This window comes from Podarcis filfolensis (assembly GCF_964270895.1).
Source record: "Podarcis filfolensis genome assembly, chromosome: 2".
NCBI lineage: Eukaryota > Metazoa > Chordata > Lepidosauria > Squamata > Lacertidae > Podarcis > Podarcis filfolensis.
In genome coordinates, this window is record NC_139605.1 from 41,139,423 (window position 1) to 41,159,642 (window position 20,220).

At 45.3% G+C, this 20,220-nt stretch overlaps 1 protein-coding gene and 1 long non-coding RNA gene across 9 annotated transcripts in view; one reads left to right on the forward strand and one right to left on the reverse strand.

Moving 5' to 3' along the window:
- COL7A1 (collagen type VII alpha 1 chain) overlaps window positions 1–20,220 on the reverse strand; it is a 107,619-nt gene that overhangs the window by 19,926 nt on the left and 67,473 nt on the right. For 5 of the 8 annotated variants that reach the window (XM_083602818.1, XM_083602821.1, XM_083602815.1 and 2 more), the window contains 25 exons: window positions 19,774–19,809; window positions 19,321–19,356; window positions 18,730–18,777; window positions 17,845–17,880; window positions 16,675–16,806; window positions 16,037–16,237; window positions 15,575–15,619; window positions 13,073–13,108; window positions 11,407–11,478; window positions 10,416–10,460; window positions 9,468–9,530; window positions 9,178–9,222; window positions 7,073–7,108; window positions 5,599–5,634; window positions 5,257–5,301; window positions 4,909–4,941; window positions 4,605–4,667; window positions 4,458–4,493; window positions 3,978–4,058; window positions 3,300–3,368; window positions 2,424–2,459; window positions 1,627–1,668; window positions 1,486–1,530; window positions 1,267–1,311; window positions 474–509 (listed from right to left, as the gene is read on the reverse strand). In XM_083602818.1, the coding sequence (XP_083458944.1) occupies window positions 474–509; window positions 1,267–1,311; window positions 1,486–1,530; window positions 1,627–1,668; window positions 2,424–2,459; window positions 3,300–3,368; window positions 3,978–4,058; window positions 4,458–4,493; window positions 4,605–4,667; window positions 4,909–4,941; window positions 5,257–5,301; window positions 5,599–5,634; window positions 7,073–7,108; window positions 9,178–9,222; window positions 9,468–9,530; window positions 10,416–10,460; window positions 11,407–11,478; window positions 13,073–13,108; window positions 15,575–15,619; window positions 16,037–16,237; window positions 16,675–16,806; window positions 17,845–17,880; window positions 18,730–18,777; window positions 19,321–19,356; window positions 19,774–19,809 (1,398 nt within the window). Of the gene's footprint in view, window positions 1–473; window positions 510–1,266; window positions 1,312–1,485; window positions 1,531–1,626; window positions 1,669–2,423; window positions 2,460–3,299; window positions 3,369–3,977; window positions 4,059–4,457; window positions 4,494–4,604; window positions 4,668–4,908; window positions 4,942–5,256; window positions 5,302–5,598; window positions 5,635–6,803; window positions 6,840–7,072; window positions 7,109–9,177; window positions 9,223–9,467; window positions 9,531–10,415; window positions 10,461–11,406; window positions 11,479–13,072; window positions 13,109–15,574; window positions 15,620–16,036; window positions 16,238–16,674; window positions 16,807–17,844; window positions 17,881–18,729; window positions 18,778–19,320; window positions 19,357–19,773; window positions 19,810–20,220 lie in introns of all 8 variants that reach the window. The other 3 variants (XM_083602820.1, XM_083602819.1, XM_083602817.1) reach the window with 3 other exon arrangements.
- Window positions 18,048–19,701, forward strand: LOC310757701. Its single transcript, XR_014545429.1, has 3 exons — window positions 18,048–18,115; window positions 18,463–18,549; window positions 19,293–19,701. It is a non-coding gene; the product is annotated as an uncharacterized lncRNA (long non-coding RNA).

Below are 20,220 nucleotides of genomic sequence, written 5' to 3' on the forward strand. Positions count from 1 at the left end.
CTATCATCTCCAGTGTCTGAGGTTGAGTCACCTGCAGCTTCTCCTATTCCCCAACCACACAGAGCCATGCGACTGCAGAATAGCTACAGGCCTTTTAAAGGCTGCTCACAGCTCTTCCAAGGGGATAGAACCCAAGATGACTCTGGGCTCTGGTTGAGACAACAACTTCCCTAACTCAGCAGGCTCAGTGGGGACTGGACTGGACTGGGCAAACTTCCTCTGTGGGCTGCAAACTGGACAAGAACAGGATAGTTCAGATGAAATATAACATGGATGCTCTCAGTCCCCATTTATCAGCACCATTTTGACTGCTACTGAGTTCCTGGCCACTAACAGATACTTGGGACAATGCAGAGTTAGGAACATCTAAGAATATTGTACATGGACAAGAAAAGCACACTTAAAAGATTTAATAAACATTTGGACTTTAATCAACAGAAGCTTCAACAAAACACATGAGAACCACTGTATACCTTTTCTCCCTTGATTCCAGATGATCCTTTGGCTCCCTATTAAAATCCAAAAACAGAAAAATAGCAAAAGGTGTTAGGTGCATTGATGTTAAGAGTGATGTTAAGGTGGCAGGAGAGAAAAGAATGAGGCAACACATTTTGAATACAAAAAAGGCAGTATAAAAGAGACGGGGTGAGGGGAATTGGCCATCATATGCTCTGAGGATAGGCAGTAAAATGTTAGCAAGTAATAGGTTTAAATTACAGGAAGGCAGATTTTGTTAAGCATTAGTAACCATTGAACTAGTTGCTTGGGTATGTTATAGACTGAGTTCTGTTTTGGGGGTTTTAAAGAAAAGGTTGCCCAGTTTTGTTGGTACTGGGTATCCTCCCCAGGGTATTGCACTAAATTACGAATAACCACTCTAAAAATAAAGTCATTTCAATCTATCACACTTTACAAGGTCTATTTTTCGCCTATCCAGGACTTGCCTCAGGTTCTTTTGTCACTGCCTAGCCTTCCACATATTTTCATCTAGGATTGTGTTGCTTCATGAATATCAGGCAGCTATGTTTTTACATAGCCTATTGTCCCTCCAGTCACACACACGCACACACACACACACACACACACACACACACTCGTTCAATCGTTCACCCTAGGAGGTTGCCTCCGTAGGGAAACAGGCACCCCATTTTAGGAAATCAGATGATGCATGGCTACTCTTCCAACACCCAAGTCACATTCATTGGACAGGGATCCCTCCATGCCAGTGGTACTTTGATCATGCATTTCATTTTACATAGTACGTACATCTTCTCCAGGATCTCCAGGATCTCCTTGATTCCCAGGTTCACCCTAGCATGGAGAAAGGAAAGTTATCTAGAGGTATCTACACTGAAAATGAGCCAAGGCTTCAAGGACTTCCATGAAGTCCTCAGCTTCCAGAGAGAGAGAGAGAGACAGACAGACAGACAGACACGGACTCAGAGAGAGTGCACCAAGGCTCCTTCCTGGAAATCTGTTTCTTACCTTTTCTCCTCGAGGGCCTGGAATCCCTCGATCACCTTTGGGACCCTGTAAAGTAGAAAGATCAGCATTGATACCTGGCTTGGGAAACAAGAGTCTGAGAAACAGAAATGGGGAAAAAGGTAGTAAGAAAGGCCAACGCACCGGTTTCCCAAAAATTTCCCCATCAAAGTCACCTGGTGAACCCTAAAACAGATAATGTAGATTATCAGTACTTCTGAAGCTTCCCTTCAAATCCAGTCAACCTTCCCACCGCACCCTCAAAAGTTGGTATTCTCTTCTCCCCACACTTCCAGAAAGTAAGTGGCAGGCACATTTGTTTTATCTGACTGAATTTAGTTCCCTCTTTAGATTCCATGAAGACTATGGAACACAGAGAGAGTATGCTCCTTTTTCAGTCTTGCTGGAAAATTTTTGAAACAGAAGAGCCATAGCTCACGGCGCTAGTGAACAGGCAGCACAGTTCTGACAAGTTATGGCATCCGAGTTCCATGATACAGTTTGAAAGCTCTACATGAGGTCACCACTATGCGGAAGCTCAGCAGGTCTGGGTCAGTGGCTGGATGGGCCACCACCTGCGAACCAGACAAACATGACCTTGGATTGCATGACAGAAGTATGGTTAGCTATAAGTGTAAGAAAATATAAAATAAATTAGCACTGATCTGCACCCACTGCAGACACCACCACTTTTCAAGGGGTAATATTTGTACGGCAAGCAGATTTCGAGTCATAATCCTGAAACTGCTTCTACAATCCTCACTGAGCTGCCAAAGGACCCAGGTCTGCTGTATTTCTGTCAACTTGTGCCGCCAGAATGCATCATACTGTTGTTCAGTACACCGTACCAGGCGGGCCCAAGACATTTGGGCATCAGAGGTGACCCCCAAATTGGTGCCCCTCACCTTGTTCTCTATACTGTTTTCCTGTTTTTAGCTTACCTTCTCGCCTTTTGCTCCAGGAGGCCCCACAACACTCTATAGACAGTCAGGGAGAAAGAGAGATGGATGCTTAAAAGCAAAGTGAGACAATTACCTTTATTGGTAATTTTAATTTAATGTTCTTGCTGTTTTGTAAGCCGCTTTGAGGTTTTACTAGAATTGAACGGTATATTGAATTTCATTAAATAAAATAAAACAAAACAGAGACAATGCTCATTGTAAAAAAAAATTGTAACTGTCTTTTTTTTTTTTTAGTTTGCAAGTCATCTTGAGTCCTTCCAAATGCAGTGATAAAAATATTTTAAACAAATAACCATTAGAAACAATGTATATTTGGAAAATTCAGCCAGTATTTACTAGAACAAAAATATTTAGTAGAACAAATGTGAGAAAGATAAAGCATATGTGTCAGGGAACTGACATCGGAGCCAGAAGTGGAGGCAGGTCTCCCAAGCGATGCCGGAGAAGGGCCAAGCAGGGAGAGAGGGGACTCATCAGCTGGGGAAGGAAATCAGTGTAACACCAGGGATAAAGGGGGGCGGAGGGGGGAATCGGAGAGAGGGCTCCAGGACTCTTCGCTGGAGACCAGCGGGGAGAGCACAGGTCCTCCGCTACCCACACCCACCCTGCGCAGAAGACTTCCGCGCAGGGAAAGTAGGCGTAGACTTGGCGTCAAAGAACTTCTTTGCTGGAAAAAGTTCAAGAAACGCCCACTGAGGGATTCTGCTAGCGACTGAACAGCCACGAAGTGAAGGGCTGTCCAGCCAGGAAAGGTTTAACCAGGCTACCTAGCCAGGAGTGGCGGCAACTTACGCACGAGCAACCCCATATAACCATTACAATATGCTCCAGAAGAAAAAGAAGATTGTTACTCACTTGTCCTGGGAGCCCAGCATCCCCAGGTTCTCCTTTGGGTCCGGCAGGTCCTGCTGGTCCTGGGACACCCTGAAAAGCAGTTAATAACATGTAAGACTTTAGGTAGGCTCCCTTGCCCCACAATGACAATGCAATTCTATGCATATTTACTTGGAAGCAAGTCTCATTGTGTTAAATGTTTCTTACTCCCCTGGGCTGTGCAATCAGGATTGCAGCTAGCAACTCTCAAATGCCTGGGAGCAGTGGCTTCTTTGAAGAGGAGGACTTCACATAAAAGGTGGCCTCTTTGACCATAAAGTATGGCTACTGTAATTCATTTTCAAACCACTGCCCTATGTCTTGAATTCAGCTTCAAAAATGGCAAACTTGACCCTATCAAAAAACGCGATCTGAACCACTACAGGAAATACTTTACTGCTGTCTAACCTGCAAGCTTAATCCTTGCGCTTCATACAAAACGATAGAGTTAGGTGGCTTAGAATATTTTTTCTGTTCTGCATATGATGCCACAGAGGTATTAAGAATGCAAAGTTGATGAATCAAGTCCGTTTTCTGTAACCAAACCTTGGTTGCACAGGCAAGGCGAGATCATGTAAGTGGAGTCTTGGTGTCTTGCCCAGTCTTGAAAAGAATCACAGTTTAGATAGGAAGCTTACAACCTCACACTGCAGGCCATACCATTTTCCCAGGCAGTCCAGGTTCCCCGTCTTTCCCTGGCACTCCATCCCTTCCTGGCACACCTAGCTTCCCAGGTTCACCCTAAGACATGGAGAGAAAACAGCTGGAATTATTGCCTGCACTTGTCTGTACACGGGGGACAACAGAGGCAATATATTTTGCAACGAAATCATTCCGTATTGTTTTGGACAAACAGGTTTGCTCAGAGGGCACGGTGGCCAGGGAACCAGTTGCATATTGGGTGTGTTCGGCTAAATGGGCAACGAGAATGAATCCCACCACACAGGAAGAGGAGAATTGGTTAGTGAAGCTGCTCTTTGTCAAAAAGACAAACACAAGGGCATTAGGCCCGAAATGTACCAATGGGGGTTCAACTCAAGCAGGCACCAAAGCCTGAATCATTGAAGAACGACCATTGGTTGCGTAAAGTGGCATGGCGTGTGGAGGAGTTTGTTGGCATATGGTGCAAAGCAAGCTTACCACTTGTCCTGGCAACCCTGGAGGGCCCTGTTGACCCTGAAAATAAACACAAACAAGAAGCATCAATAAACATGAAGGAGGAGACATGAACTTCCCAACCTAATTCTCCAATAGCTCTGAAGCTAGGGAAACATATTGGTCACGTACTGCAGGTCCCGGTGGTCCTACTGATCCTGGGAGTCCAACATTCCCCTGGAGACCCGGTAAACCCTGCAATGAAGAGATGAGAAAGCTCTGATCAAACTTACACTCAGCCGGACCAATGGTACTGAATTCCCAACTAACAGGGCTTTTCAAGAAACACTGAGATATCAACAGTCAGAAAGGAAAGGTCAAACTCATGAGAACCACTTAGGCAATGGGCGAAGGCCCTGAAATGACATCTGTTAAGCTAGGAGACTAGGAACCAGCAGGAAAGCTGGGCTGGGGAGGGAAGGCTAGAGGTACTTACTCGGATGCTGGAGCCAGGCTCTCCTGCATCGCCCTGTAAATAGGAAGAATAAAATGCAACAACTCACTATTATGAATCTGTGTCGGTCAGATACGTAAGTTTTAATTGCTTCCTTTTCTGCAAAGGTGTGGGCTAACCACCTGGCATAATAGGGTTCCTGTGCCACTTTTTATTATTATTATAGAAACAGAGTTCTCCATGGGAATTCAGAGATGTGTTTGTGGTGTTCCCAGCAGGCAATGGTGAAGGCTGGGAGTATAAGCCTCCAGCTGTCACTGGTTTGGGTAGAAAGTAGTTCTAAAAGCCCTATCATTCTTTGGCTTCTTGGTGATCAAATCAGATACATACCTTTATTCCAGGTGGACCTTGAGCGCCCGGAGGGCCAATAGGACCCTGAAAAGAAAAAAGGCAATTATTTTCAGTAACCAAAGCACAACAAGGTTGATACTGAATGAAGGAAGCAACTATTGCCAGAAATCTCTTGTGCAATACATCATATTCTGTCTCCGATCAAGTCGGAGCTGGTGTCTCCTGTCAGAACTTAGCCTACTAGATAATGGAACAATCCAGACTGCACACACTACATATCCTTACCCCAAACACTGAGGACCCTTATTTTTCTATGCATGGTTGGCTAAGCGGATTTTAGGATGCAATAGCATCTCATGGAAAAAAGCCAGTTTTACTTACAGGAGGGCCTGGTGGTCCAGTATCTCCCTGGTTGCCCTGAAATGAATGAAGAAACATAATCAGTACTGCAAATGGAGCACTGAAACCAAAGCTCAGTATATGAATTTCTCTTCCTGGAGAGCTCTCCACTTTGGGACAGTTCAGAGATATTTTCACCACTGAATTTCCAAAATGCAATCAAGCTTCTTCATGCTCGCAGACACTTAGGGAAAGGATTGTGTGAACTGGCAGGACACAGTACATTTCCCAGTGATTCTCCACAAACCACACCTGTACTTTTTTGGGTGTTGCAATGACTGCGTAAGTTCCTGTGAAGCATACTTGTATACTTGCACACCTCCAGTTCACAAAATAAATTTCTTTGTACTCATCACATCTCTCAATTGGTTCACAGGGAGAGGAAAAACAACCTCTAAATTATTGGGGTAAGGGAGGAAAGCCTGAGGCAGAGAGATGGTCGTTTGGTCTATTGCAGAGATCTTTAGCCCCAGCCTGGGGGTCTGACCTGACCCTCCAAGCACTTTTGATGCCACCTGTAAGGTCCCACTTATTTTAGTAGTGGCAGCAAAAAAGGGGGGGAAGGGACGACAAATAAAGTCAACACAGCTCAGCACCCGGATGCAGAAGCAAATGACTCCTTCACTTGTCACCAGATGAATCATTTGATGAGCAGGGAGTGGGTGATAACCCTTCTTCCTCAGCTGATATGCATGGGTCACCTGAGAAGAGCTGTGAGTCCTTTGAGTGGCCACACCCACCACTGATACACAGGTGCTAGAGGGTTGGCTAAGGGTGAATATGGTCCTCAGGCCAAAAAAACATGGTTAGCCACTCCTGGTCTACAATCACCCAGTGACCTCATGGTTTAATTGCTATTAGTGCTGTGGACTCTCCCTCATGCATTTACTCCAACAACATCAACAATGGTTTACAAATATTAACTGCAAGCTTCATTAACTTGAACCCCCATTCAACAGGTACAGAGAGAGGTAAAAATGGCTTCATTTCTTCTGGACCCAGGCCTCTGCTTTGACCGCTCTGCCAACGACTTCCCCCTGCCCCGACCTTCTCCCCTACAAAGCTTATAGCGCAATGTGAAGACAAAAATACTCCATAGACTGTTAGCAAGAGGCATATTGCTATATGCAAGGTGAGGGGCAAGTGAAATACAGCAAGCAGGTGGGAGAAGCAAAGGGAGCACCTACCGGTCTGCCCAGAACTCCGGGGAAGCCTGGCAAGCCCTGCAAAGATCCAATTCAAATATCCAGAGAGTTAGCAAGACCCAGAGCAATCCCTCAAGCAAGCCTTGCTTGGCCCTTGCCTTATCTCACAACACAATGCCAAGGCAGAGCTGCTCCTACTGCACCAGAGACAGACAGACAGAGAGAGAAAAGAGAGACAGCGAACAAGCGGAGGAAGCCAACCACAGCCAATGACTCAGGTCAGCTGAGGCCTACCAAGAAAGGTTACTTACAGCTGGGCCGGAGGGCCCTCTAACACCCTGCAGGCCCTGGATGGGAGGGAATGACACAGAAAACAGACGCACATGAACCAGCAATATAAAGCACTCCGACAAAGGGGACAGGCTGTCCTCTGAATGGCCTGGAAACATACACCTTGGAAGTCGAACGGAATCCGTTCTGGAAGTCCGTTCGACTTCAAAAGCATTTGGGGACCAAGGCTCCTGCAGCCAATCAAAAGCTGTGTCAGACTTTTGGGTTCCAAAGAACGTTCGCAAACTGGAACACTCACTTCCAGGTTTGTGGTGTTCAGGAGCCAAAACGTTCAAATTGCAAGGGGGGCGGGAGATTTGAGGCTGCTATCCTGTTTCCTCTTGGCTGTCTGAAGTGCCGAGTTCTGTCCCAAAAGGGAGCTCCCCTGCACAAAGGAGCTCTACTGAGGCAGATTTAAGGCTATGGCTTCTGTGAACACCACACAGACCATTCCACTGGGGCTCCTTAGGCCTTAAGAAAGTGAGGACATGACATCACAGACAGTGTGCGGAAGCTTCCAGTCATTTGTCTGGATGCTTGAATGCTTCTGAACATTCTTATGGAGCAGGGCTGCTCCACTCAGTAGAAGAACCGGGCTGAACTGTTGAACAACCCTCACTGCAGGTTTTGGAGAATAGGAAGCTCCTTCAGTTGAGTCCTCTTCAGTAGGATGATGGCCTGCAAGGGACAGCATCGATGGAAGGTGGATTCCCGCAAAAATCCACTGTGTTCTCAAGGCAACAGGGTGGGGTGGGGAGTGTCCTAAAAATGGTTTGTTACATCAGCGTAGAACACTCAACACAAAAGGCAAAGCACGTTATTACTGTGGGGAAGGAAGGAGGCACACTGCAACACAGAGATGGATTCCAACCAGGTGTGAAAGGAAAATGCATTATGAAGAGAATCCTCTATCCCCACGCTATCTCTTCTCCTTGAATCTCACCCTTGCTTTCTGCTGCTGGTAAAGCACTGTCTGCCCCACAAGCAGAAGGATCACCCCTTGCCCATCACCACTCAGGGCTCCTAGTGCCTCAGGGATTCAACCCAGACTCCATGGGTCAGAGTGAGGAGCATCACAAGTGCCCAGCCTAGCAGACACTACTATTATCAATATGTAAAGGGGAAAATAAGAGCAACTTATAAATTTTGAAAAACTGAAGAAAAAATCTCTTTGGAGATCTGGTACAATTATGTCTGGACTATGACGCTAGCACAGATGTTAAGAAAGTGGAGAAGAGGTAGCATGAAGTACTTCTACAATGGATGACTTTGTGGAACAAGGCTGCTACTGCAGCTTCAGAGCTTGTAGTAACCAACAATCTGGTCAGATAAAACCACCAGCTACACAGACAACCTCTGGAAGAACATATTCAGATGGACAAGTTCTGCAAAACAAGTTCTGCAAAATATGCAGAATATGAAACAAACCTCAAACACAAAGCATTCAGAAAGTAACAGTGTGTGCTTCTGTATGTAATTGTATTGCTTCTTATAAAAAGAAATAACAAGTTGAATATTATAATATAATATAATAAATATAAAAATATTGTCTCTCTGCCAGGGTGTCCCAAAAGTAGGTATACTGCTTTAGAATCCACTTTCTTTGTTCTTGACTCAAGTTCGCTGTCATCATTTCACAGTATCAGTAAAGAAAAATAATCCTTTTATCTGACTCCACTATACTTTCCAACTGCCAGCCTGAAATTTAACTGCCACTTTGTTGTGTGTTAGTTATGTGTACCCATATAATCCGTTGTGATGAATTTCACTGATTCAACTGTAAACTTTTAGGCCACCCTGTACTATACAGATTTATGTGTGGCAGATGGAAAGCCTTGAAGCAAGACTTATGTTCCTGGAATGCCAGTTTAGCAACTGTTTTCAGAAGGCTATGGAGAGAAAGCCTAGGCTGGACCTGGGGAATACGACTTGTGGATTTCAATAAGCCCACCCTCCACCTTTCCTCCTAAAATTTGAGCTCTGAATCTTTCTCTTTGCTCTCTCTTTCCTGCCTTCTGTCCTACTCCCCAAATCACACACATTTCCCACCCCAGTACTGAGGCTTCCTCCCCCCACTTTTACTTACTGCTTTCCCTTCTGGGCCAGGGAGGCCTCTTTCTCCTGGAAGGCCCTAGAGCAAAATAAAATTCAAGGTCATTGAGAGAAAACAGAAGGCCAACAAGGCATCAAATACCACCTCTGCAGCCACAGCGTAATACAGCATCAAATGCAGGTGGGTGTGGAATATGTCCCCAAACCCCACTGCTCCTCAAAGCAGGGTGCTGTTTATTATTAGAAGAAGCAGTGGCAGCTGTGATTTCAGAACTATGTTCCCCCTGCCACCATTTCCAACAGTGGTCCATCACCAATACTTACTGGAGCGCCATCCCTGCCTCTCTCGCCGGCTTCACCTCTCTCCCCTTTCTGCCCAGTTTCACCCTGCAATTCAAAATGTTGTTTGTTGAAAGGCAAGTAGGCGGGCCCTTTGTTCCAACGTTCCATCCCGAGGGCCAATCCATATCCAGCTCTCCTTGACTGCCCACTATGATGCGTTTGTCTGCATTGCTTCCCCAGGAGACCAGGATGGGACTTGGGCTCAGTTCAACCGAGGACATGGATGGAGGCTGCCAATGTTTTGGGACAGCCCTGGCTCACCACCACCCCTGAGAAATAGTGAGAAGTGTGGGGATGCACACATCAAGAGCAAACCTGAAAAAAGTAAGCACGTGAAGTCTCACTGGAATCAGTTTATTTTGATATTATTTAGTACATTCATGTCCCACCTTTCTTCCAGGCCCTTGAACCAGAACTTTATGCTATCCTGGCATAAAGGAAGTTTAAGACCATGAACCCAGAGAGAGCCGAGACCCTAACCCTCGAGGAATGGAGTGCCAGCAGTCATTATCCATGGTTTCCACCCCAATTCTGGGAGTGGAGTAGGATCCTTTGGTACTGGAAGGGGATGCGGCGGGGAGAATAACCATGGGAATAAGCAAGCCAAGCTCCCAAAGCTGAGTTCTGAAGGAAAGCATGGCGAGGCCAGGAAATTCCTGCTTTGGTGAACAGGGATACCCCACTCTTAGTCATAGCTGCTGTTGCACCCCTGCTTGGGTGGAGGGCAAGTAACCCCTCTTTTGGCTCAGCACTGCTGAGTTCTTCATGAAACCCATGAAAGGGATAGAGAAAAAGAAGAATTTTCAAAGCAAGATAAAAGCCAAACACTCGGCAGGAAAGAAAAGGTCCCCCTCTTGGCAAGCGAAGGCACAGAGCAGGCACAGGGGAAGCCGGAGAGATGCAGGGGCGGGAGACTTACTATACTCAGACCTTATCGCCTCTAGAGCCTTTCTCGCCATCTTCTCCTGGCTCTCCCTGTACAAGCGGAAGGAAAAAAGGAATTGTTTGCTGCAAGCCTCAAAGAAGTGTGTTCTAGTCCATGGATGGGGAATCTGTGGCCCTCTGGGGAACTGCTGGGGTACAGCCCTCATCAACCCAATCACTGGCTATGGCAGAAGGGATCTGGGAATCCATCATACGGAGGGTCAGGGATGCTTCATTCCTGGTCTAGTTATTTTTCATCACCCATAATGCCCAAGTAGTAACAAATGCCATCATGTGAAGCTCAACAATGATGCCTACATTGCTACCTTGCTCCTCCCAAGATTGTGTCTATCACATGGTTCACACCTTTGCTGTTGTTTTCATTTTTCAAATTACTAAGGCTGTAATTTACTAGGCAAAGATTTAAGACAGCCATCCTATGCACACTTATTTGGAAGCAAGTCTCAGTGAACTCAAAAGGACTTACTTTTGAGCAGACCTATGCTGGATTGTGATGCAGTTAACTAATGTTTAAGTTAATCTTTTAGCAAATTTTAACAGATGAGTGTTAAAAGGGAAGCAGAAAGAACATATTGAAGATTTCTAATATAGTCTTTTTATGTTGTCTCATCACATTCTTCATTATCTCAAAATGGCAGATAAATTGAGGGTGTGCTATTCAGCAAATCTGTTTATATTTTATCAACTGGTTAAAAAACCCCGATGCCCCACTAAAGGGGGGAAAGTTTACAATACTGCAGTCTCAGATTCTGTTGTGGGTTGAAAGGCTCCCTGATTTGGGGAGCTAAATGCCAGTTCTGTTATCATTCATGGTCAGAAAAATACAGGACTCAGATCTGAAATTATTAAAACCACTAGAAGAGTGGAGCATAGCCCTATTCCGGGGAGGAGGGGGGAACTTCCCTAAAGCCGCTCTGTGCATAGGTAGGGAAGTCTCCATTGGCTGAGAAAAGACTGGCATGGAAAGGGCACTAACCTTGCTTCCCTTGGGTCCTGTAGCCCCACGCTCTCCTGGAAGCCCCGGGAGGCCCCCTTCCGCTCCATCCACCTGGAAAAATAAGAAGAATTGCACATGGGGTTTCTCCTCCTGCACAGAGACAAGACCTTGCACACTGTCTGTACTCCGACAGAAAGTCACATACTGTTCTCCACTACATGCAAAGAACATTTATGTGGATATTCCAATACTTGGATAACCTCTCAAGAACTAACCGCTAATAGAGCTGTAGGAATTGCTTGACTTAATCAGGGTACCTGTGTCTGTTCCACATGCAGTTTAGGATCCATCTTTCCCTGGGTATAAAACTGTAGAGTTGGAAGGGACACTGAGAATCATCTAGTCCAACCCCCTGCAATGCAGGAATATGCAGCTGTCCCTAACAGGGATCAAACCTGCAACCTTGGCATTATCAGCACCATGCTGTAACCAACTGAGCTATCCAAGCTATCCCTCATGCTTGATTAAATCTGTTGATTTTTCTAGGCTATGAGAGCCAGTGTGGTGTAGTGGTTAAGAGCGGTAGTCTCGTAATCTGGGGAACCGGGTTCGCGTCTCCGCTCTTCCACATGCAGCTGCTGGGTGACCTTGGGCCAGTCACACTTCTCTGAAGTCTCTCAGCCCCACTCACCTCACAGAGTGTTTGTTGTGGGGGAGGAAGGGAAAGGAGAATGTTAGCCGCTTTGAGACTCCTTAAAGGGAGTGAAAGGCGGGATATCAAATCCAAACTCTTCCTCTTCTTCTAGGCTATGACCCAAATTCAAAAAAGTTCACACAGAATCAAACTTAAGCCCAGGAGCAGAAGTGTGTGTGTGTGTGTGTGTGTGTGTGTGTGTGTGTAAGGGGGTGTGTGAGATTGACCTCACATTGATGGGCATTCATAACTTACTCATTGAGCTTTTTCTAGTTAACTAAAGTGGACAGCGAAATTTGAAGACCCTGGACTCAGCTGGAAGACGGGCAATGCTTAATACTATCTTCTGAGGCTTGGTATCAATTTAGAGCAGCATGTGTTAGGAAAAAGCTTTAATTTTTATTCCCATTAGAAATCTAGCCAGTAAGTAGGCAGGGCAAAATAGCAACAGAGGAAGGAGTAAAGGGATGGGATCTGTTTGAGCTTCAAAACACTGAATTGCCAGTCCAAGGAAGCACACAAGGCTGTCTAGGGCAAGGCATTCATGGCCACAGGGTACAATCCACAAGGACCAGAAGCAGAAGAACATGTCTATGTCTCCCCTTTTCTTGGGTTTTCTCACAGGGATTTTCTCACAGAGTTCAAAGAATTCAGGATATAACTCAACACCATTTTACATTGACTTATTATAGGTCTTCCTCGTGTTACATTCAATAAGTGTACCATTTGTGCTCACAAGAGCTGGGCTGTACAAATCAAACTATGTGCATTCTTTTACAAAAATAAAAAAGTGTACATTCTTTTACAAAAATATATGCGCTTGTGTAGAAACAGCTTTTAGCTGTGTTTAGTACAATATGTGAACAAGCTTAATATGAGTTCAGCATCTAAGGGACGGGGACACACACACACACATGCGCGCGCACACACACACATGTCCCCAGATGCTGAGCTCATATTAACCCCCCCCCCCCACACACATATATATATATGGTTGAAGGAATCACTCACCCTGGGTCCTGGTGGCCCTTGTAAGCCATCTCTGCCCTGGGGACAAGAGAAACAGGGTAATGATCAAATACATGGAGGATTTGCCAAAGAAGTGATCCAAGTCTTACTCACCCCCACCCACAATGTGTCACAACAGCATTGTCCAGTAACTCCTAAAGGCATGGGATGAATGAGGAATACAGAGAGATAGGCCCACCACAGGTATATCATTCAGAACTATACTTTACAGGCAAAACATCTGTAACAGGGCCCAGATGCCACTTTTTAAAAAGAAAGAAAGAAAATTACAGAAAATAAACTTCCTGAAAATGGGATTCAGAACCAAAAAGCAGTATAGGGGAGGGTTCTTAACCGTGTCCTTGTCTGCTTGTCTCTCTGTTTTACTTCCCTCCCCCAAGTGATTTCTCCCTGACCTGAGCAGAGTTCCAAACTTGGGTTGAGGTGTTGGCTTTAATCTTCCAGTTTAAATATTTTAGTGTTATTTACATGTGCTTAGGGCTTGGTTTATGATTGTACATCACTTTTGAGACTTCTTACTAGAAAAGTAACTCATGAATATTTTAAACAAGCAAAAAAAATAAATAAATAAACATGAGTTTAGAATTCTCTGGTGGAGAAAAGCCACATGAGGGTGATTTGGAGCAGAAAAACAGCAAGCACAAAAAGTAGTACACATCCGCTTCCCTCCTCCGATGCTTATCTGCAGAATTGTGGGTTTTCCTTATCCCACATGTATTTCATTATTCAAGAACTGTCTACTTTCTCTACTTTGTTTTCAAGTAAGGCAGCCCTCAGTGCCTGCTCCAGACTGGACTGACACCAATTACCCTGAGGCAAATATCTTGTCTCAGAAGGATTTATATCCTCAAAACAAGTATATAATCTTTGTCCTGAAGCTGCATTTGTAAATGCACACTGTTCTCAGAGATAGATGCAGAGAGACAGATTGGCAATCACTCTGAAGTCTAATAAATTAAAATTTTCAGTGACTACTAGTCATGGAGGCTATATATTATTCAGAGGTCGAGTGCTTCAGAATATCATCTGCTAGGAGGCAAACAGCAGGAGAGAGCTATGGTGCTCATGCCCTGCTTGTGGGCTTCCCATGGGCATCCGGTTGGCAACTGTGGGAACAGAATGCTGGACTAGATGGGCCTTTGGTATGATCCAGTATAGCTCTTCCTATGCTCTTGCCTATACACAGAATTATAACCACCAGACCCCAAAAGCAAGAGAAGTATATAGTTGTGTTCATACTGAAACCTGTCTACAAGTGCCCTTTCTGGTTGACAGTTTTCCTGAAGACTTTTTCTCCTTAGACTTCAAGAAAGGAGTTTCTCTACTTTAGCCAAAGCAGCAATTTTTATTCCCTTCTCAAGACCACATGATAGACCCCTTTCACAAATCTCTCCTTAAGCTTTCTGATTGGGTCCACAGCTTCGTTTGATTGTTGCTATCTATTTGCTTCTGAAACCTCTTCAAACCCCAAGCATATTTCCCTTAAACTTCCTGTACACCTCTGAATTCTGGTATATAGTTTCAGCTTCAGTTAAACAGGATGTGCATATCAAACATGCACTCCAGTCTTCTAGAGATTTGTTCCACTGCCTCCTTTTCATTTTCCGGCCAACAAGGCACTCCCACAGTTGCTGTTTCTCCCCAGTGAACCAATTAAGACCTGTATTTTCTTGTGCAATTAAAGCAATCTAAACATACCCTTCCTATCCCCACCCCCTGCAAATTTAGGTAAGCAGGAGCATCCAAGATCAGTGGAGCTTGTATCCATGATAGTTGGACATGACCTTACCCTTTACCCTCCAAGGTAGTTTCATGTTGTCTCTTAAGAATAAAAGTCGGTTACAGTTTGTGGTTTGTTTGGAGTGAGGCAAACCATGAGTCTGGGTTCAGATGATATGTGAAGCTAAACTTAGTGCACAGAAGTGCAGCAGTATGAGAACCAGAGGAGAAGCAAAGTTGCTGTGATCTGATTTCTGGGAACCCATATATACATGCATTTATGCTAAGTCATGGTTTGCCTTAGCATTATGTGTGAACCAGATCAATAGGTTGGATCCCAATTAGTTGTACAGTACTTTAGCCCCACTGTAATCAGTGGAGCATTAGTCATGCTGTATATAAATACAACTGATCTCAACGGGAGTAAAGTGTGACTAACTTAAGTCTAGAGCCAACCTAATGTTTATCTTGACAAAATTGTAACATGGAGGGGGTGTGTGAAACCAATTAGTCACAAAACATCCAGGTACACACACAGCTAATGATCACATAACACAACCTCACATCTCACTTAAGAGAATGCAGCTGCCAATATCAAAAGAAGTTAATTTTCCAGACTTCAGTTTACACTACAAGTCATATATCTTTAGTGTGAACAAATAATTGGCAAATTCCTCCTTCTATGAATGGATAATTTTAAAGATGATTTATCTAGCACCTGTCCTAAGATGGATAGCTTTGGACTCAAAGTATAATAAAAAAAACCCCACTCACCGGCTCTCCCTGTCCACCCTTCTCACCCCGATCACCCTGGAGAAAGAAAATGATGAGTTTTAGAAAGAACCACAAAACTGTTGCAGGAAAAGAAGTACTAATGAGCTATCCAGGAAATGTGAAAGCATGCATAGTTTTATTGCTGCTGTGCCATGAGTCTATTGTTAACACATGACTTTATTTTGGTTTAACTGTATAACTTTTCATTGTTTTAAATAAACAAATAATCTGATGTTCAGACATGTTTCCCTCAGATAATCCCACTTAGGAGAACCTCTCTTGCTCTGCCTCTATCCAACTCATGCAATGACTATGAGGAAGTGATGGATTCGGAAACTGTGGTCACTGGAGGGATAGGCCAAGGTTACTTGGGGGCTTTTGAGCTCCTGGTCACACTAGGTGCCTTCCCAGTTAATGGTGTCCCTTTCTGTTCCCACCTTTTGATATGCTCACCTTTTCTCCAGGCCTCCCAGCCTCTCCAAGTTCTCCTGCCCGGCCTGGCACCCCTGGTATTCCAGGTTTCCCAGGCTCCCCTGGCTGGCCAGATGGTCCTTCTGGCCCCCGCTCTCCAATGGCACGCCCTGTTGGGCCTTGGGGGCCTTGGTCTCCTTTGTCTCCCTTTTGGCCTCTTTCTCCAGGGAAGCCTATGAGCCCCTGTAAAAAAACACAGAGCATCATCCAGCGGGCCTCAGACCAGCTTTTTCTACAAAAGGAAGCTCAGAAATTTCTATGAGCAAAGTGCCTCTGCAAATGCTTTTCATCATGGAGACTGGTAACTCCAACAGGATGGATCCCTCCACAAGGAGCTTTGAACCAGGTCACAGCAGCTACAGCTGCTATTAACCTCCCATGTCAAATAATCAGATTCTGGACATTAAAGCTGAATTTTGGGTACTTCTAGCTCCACTATATCCTTCAGTTCCGAAAGGGCATTCCTGATAGTGGCGCCACCACTGCGGAATACTCCCCTCCCCTGAAGTTGGACTAGCACCAATAGTGAACAGCTTTTGGCACCGAGTGAAATTTTTTTTGCTCCATCAGACCTTTGCATGAACATCAGAGCACGATAGCTAGGGAACTGTAAACCTCACCTCTCTGCCTGCTGGCCCTCTCTCTCCTGGATCCCCTCTGTCACCCTTCGTGCCTTTCAAGCGGACAGGGGCGGGCAAGAATTGATCAGAACTCCCTTCAAAGGCACCAGTGATTTCCCGCAGTAAGGAAATCTGTAAAGGAAGGAGGGAGAGTTGAGTTTGTCTGCTAAGGAAATGAAAAGAGGCAGAATTGGTCCACCACAAACCTTTAAGCACAAACCTCAACAGCATGATCTCCACACACACCCAATTTCCAGACCATCCCTTCCTCCATCTGGAGCAAAAGGCAAACTTAATACATGCCCTGCCCTGTGTGCCGGACCAATGATAACTTGAGAGAGCCCTATGGTCATCATGGAGGGCATGAAGCTGAACCACCAGAGGCAACATCAGCATGGATGCTAAAAGCACCCAAAAAATAACATTCGGGGCAGCAGAGTAGAAAGTACACCAGCATTACTTCTAGTTTACTTCCTCCTTAGGCCAGCACCAGCTGCAGGCCCTCCTAGAGGAATTCCTTGGTGATGGAGATCAAAGGACAGTGGGCCACAGCAGCTCCCTCCACCATCCCTGCAGCCTGTGCTGATGCTGTACCAAGTACCTGCATCAGAAACCTTAAGGTATACTGTAAGATGCATCCGAGAACCTTCATTTGTTTATGATGTTCATGATGTATAGGAACCTTAAAAAAGCCTGTTAGATCAGACCAACGGCCCATCTGGTCCAGCAACCTGTTTTCACAGTGGCCGACCAGATGCCTTTGGGAAACCAGCAGCAAGCAGGATTCAAGCACAACAGCACTTTCTCCTCCTGTGGTTTCCAGCACCTGGTATTCAGAAGCATTGCTGCCTCCAACTGTAGACGCCGAGCATATCCATTACGGCTTGTAGCCCTCTCCACCATGAATTAGTCTAATCCTCTTTTAAAACCATCCAAGTTGGTGACCATCACTGCCTCCTAAGTGAACCCTAAGTAAGATGGTCCTTAAGGTACCATGGTGCTAATTCTTTAAGGGCTTTAAAGCTTAATTCTAGCACTTTGGACAGAGCCTAGAAACGTTTCCCTTCATCTGCCTAGTTATTCACCAGAAAGAACCAGGTCCCACGATGGATGTACACTGGAAAGGATAACCTGGGAGGCAAAATGGCAGATGAGGCTGCCAACTCATACCTTAATTCCACTCGCTTCTAAGACACGTTCAACATTCTAGACAAAAGGAGGAGGAAACCCATTAGCAAAAAAAAGTAGGCAGGGGGAGATAAATTACAAACAAATATCAAACTCTCTACTCCTTGCTTTGAGGGTTCTGGCCGCCCTCCTGTATTCCTTGTTGTCAGGGAATCTTGCTGCTCCCTATGGTGATCAGCTCTATACTGTATTGTGACATCACAATACAGCACAACTGAACCATCAAGAAGTCAGAGCAACATCACAGAGCTAGGTGAGTCCATACCTGATAGATCCCTCTGATGCCGTGCCTATATATAAGCTGCTCTCTGCAGAAGGGAACTCCCAACTGGAGACACACAAAGGAAGCTATACCAGCAGATGGTTGTCTTAGGGCAGGATTCCCACTGAGACAGTTCTATATTTCACCAGTTTGTTGCTGGACAAGTTCCCTAGCTTCCATTACTAATAAATTTTTACACATGTGAGTTTCTTTTCCAAGTAGTGCTCCAGAGAAACACACCAGAATACTCCAGTTATGGGAATGAGGTTATGGGAATGAGGAGGCACAGTAATGCCATATAATTGAGAAAACAAAAACCATCTCTTATACATTGTCAGGAACATCCATCAGTCCCCCCTCCGATCCACCAGTGGGAACCCAGACCACAGTGTGCCACAAGTGGAAAGCAGAGGTACTGCAGAAAGGTACCTACAGAGCAAATACTTCCCTCCATGACTCAAGCCACAAGGCATATTTGGGAGAAGGCAAACACCACCACACCCTCTCCCAGGGTCTATAGTTAATTTAAACAGAGAGCAAATCTGTACATGTGTCATGTCCCCCCACCAGACCCTCAAGGTGAAAGAGCATGTCTGTTAACTCACCGGTGTTGTTCCAGGTTCACCTCTAAGCCCAGCTTCCCCTGGTCTTCCCTGTAAGTGATGGGGTGGTGGGGGAGAGAGAGAAGGAAAACCAAATAAGGCTCATTGTGTATAGCTATAGTACTCAATAAGTGTGCATTGTACACCATGTAACAGCCCCCATCAATGGTCATTAGACTGCATTTCATGTGGGCAGAAGCCTCTGGTGTGTTGCGCATGACAATACCCCCATTAATATGCATCGCTGCATGATATGCCAAAGGGCCTCATGTAGCCCAGTGCAGACTGGGGATGGTCTAGAACCCAAGTGATCTGCCAATAAGATTCCTTTAAGTCCTGGTTCCAATGTGCTTTGAGTCCTTTGAAAATCTACTCTTTCTCAAAGTGGGATGCATATATATTATCACAGTTTTACATGACAAAAGGAAAAGTGATTGCTGTGGCAGGTGGAACTCACTGCAAACTGCAGCTAATAATAAAACAGGGATTCCACAAGACTGAGTCAACGACCCCTCTGTAAGGGGCTCCAACACTTGGGGCCACAATGTCATTCTAATTTTTTTCAGGTGCTTTGTGGCTTTAAGAGATACCCACCTGATCACCTTTGGATCCGGGCTCCCCTCTGTCTCCCTGAAACACAATGCACACAAGGGGTTAGTGCTGAAGAGAGAAATTCATTTCTGACTAAGGGTGCACAATACGGTAGATCTCTGGCTCTACATATAGGGTACTTTGGGTCTAGGGGCCTGGAGTTATGGAACATGGATTGTGGCACACAGGGCAATATATCCTGCTACTGCCAGTAGGGATTCAGATATGCAGAGAACTCCAGTCCACAGCATGCCTCCTTTGCAGCTACCTCGTTTATTTTCTGGCCATAAGCTCATCTGATGAGAGTGGCCATAGGAGGATGCCCCATACTTTCAAGGCTGAGTTTTCAAATCCCAGAGAGAGTTCAGCCGACACGGAGGCAGGTTTGCAATGTGAAAGCTATATTTTCTTACTCCGTCAAACTGCGTGCAAGCTGAAGCAGAAGGCTTTGCTTACCTTTTGTCCTGAAATCCCTGGGAGGCCTGGCATGCTCTGAAAACGGCAAGACAGTGGTGAGCAAAACAGCAACTAAGCAAGGACACTCAACACAAATGAATCCTTAACCACATGGGCTCTGCCGGGACTCCCAGTATAAGGGATACCAGGGTTGGGGGCTGCACAGTCATGTGTGTGTATGCTCACGTATGCAAATACAGACAACTTTTCCCATTCTCTCTCTTACACACATTTTACTCTCCAGCCAACAGAGCCAAGACTGCTGTGTGCAGTGACCTTGGCTGTTATCCTGGGGGGAGGGGGAGCTTCCTCCCCAGCACTTCTAGTGAGCTATTAGGAGTGCAGGGACAGAATTCTTGACTGTATGAGGAACTTAAAAAGACTTCCAACCCCTGTGTTCCCGAGGGACAAAAATCCCTATCCAGTGGAATGTGGCCTTGACTGAAT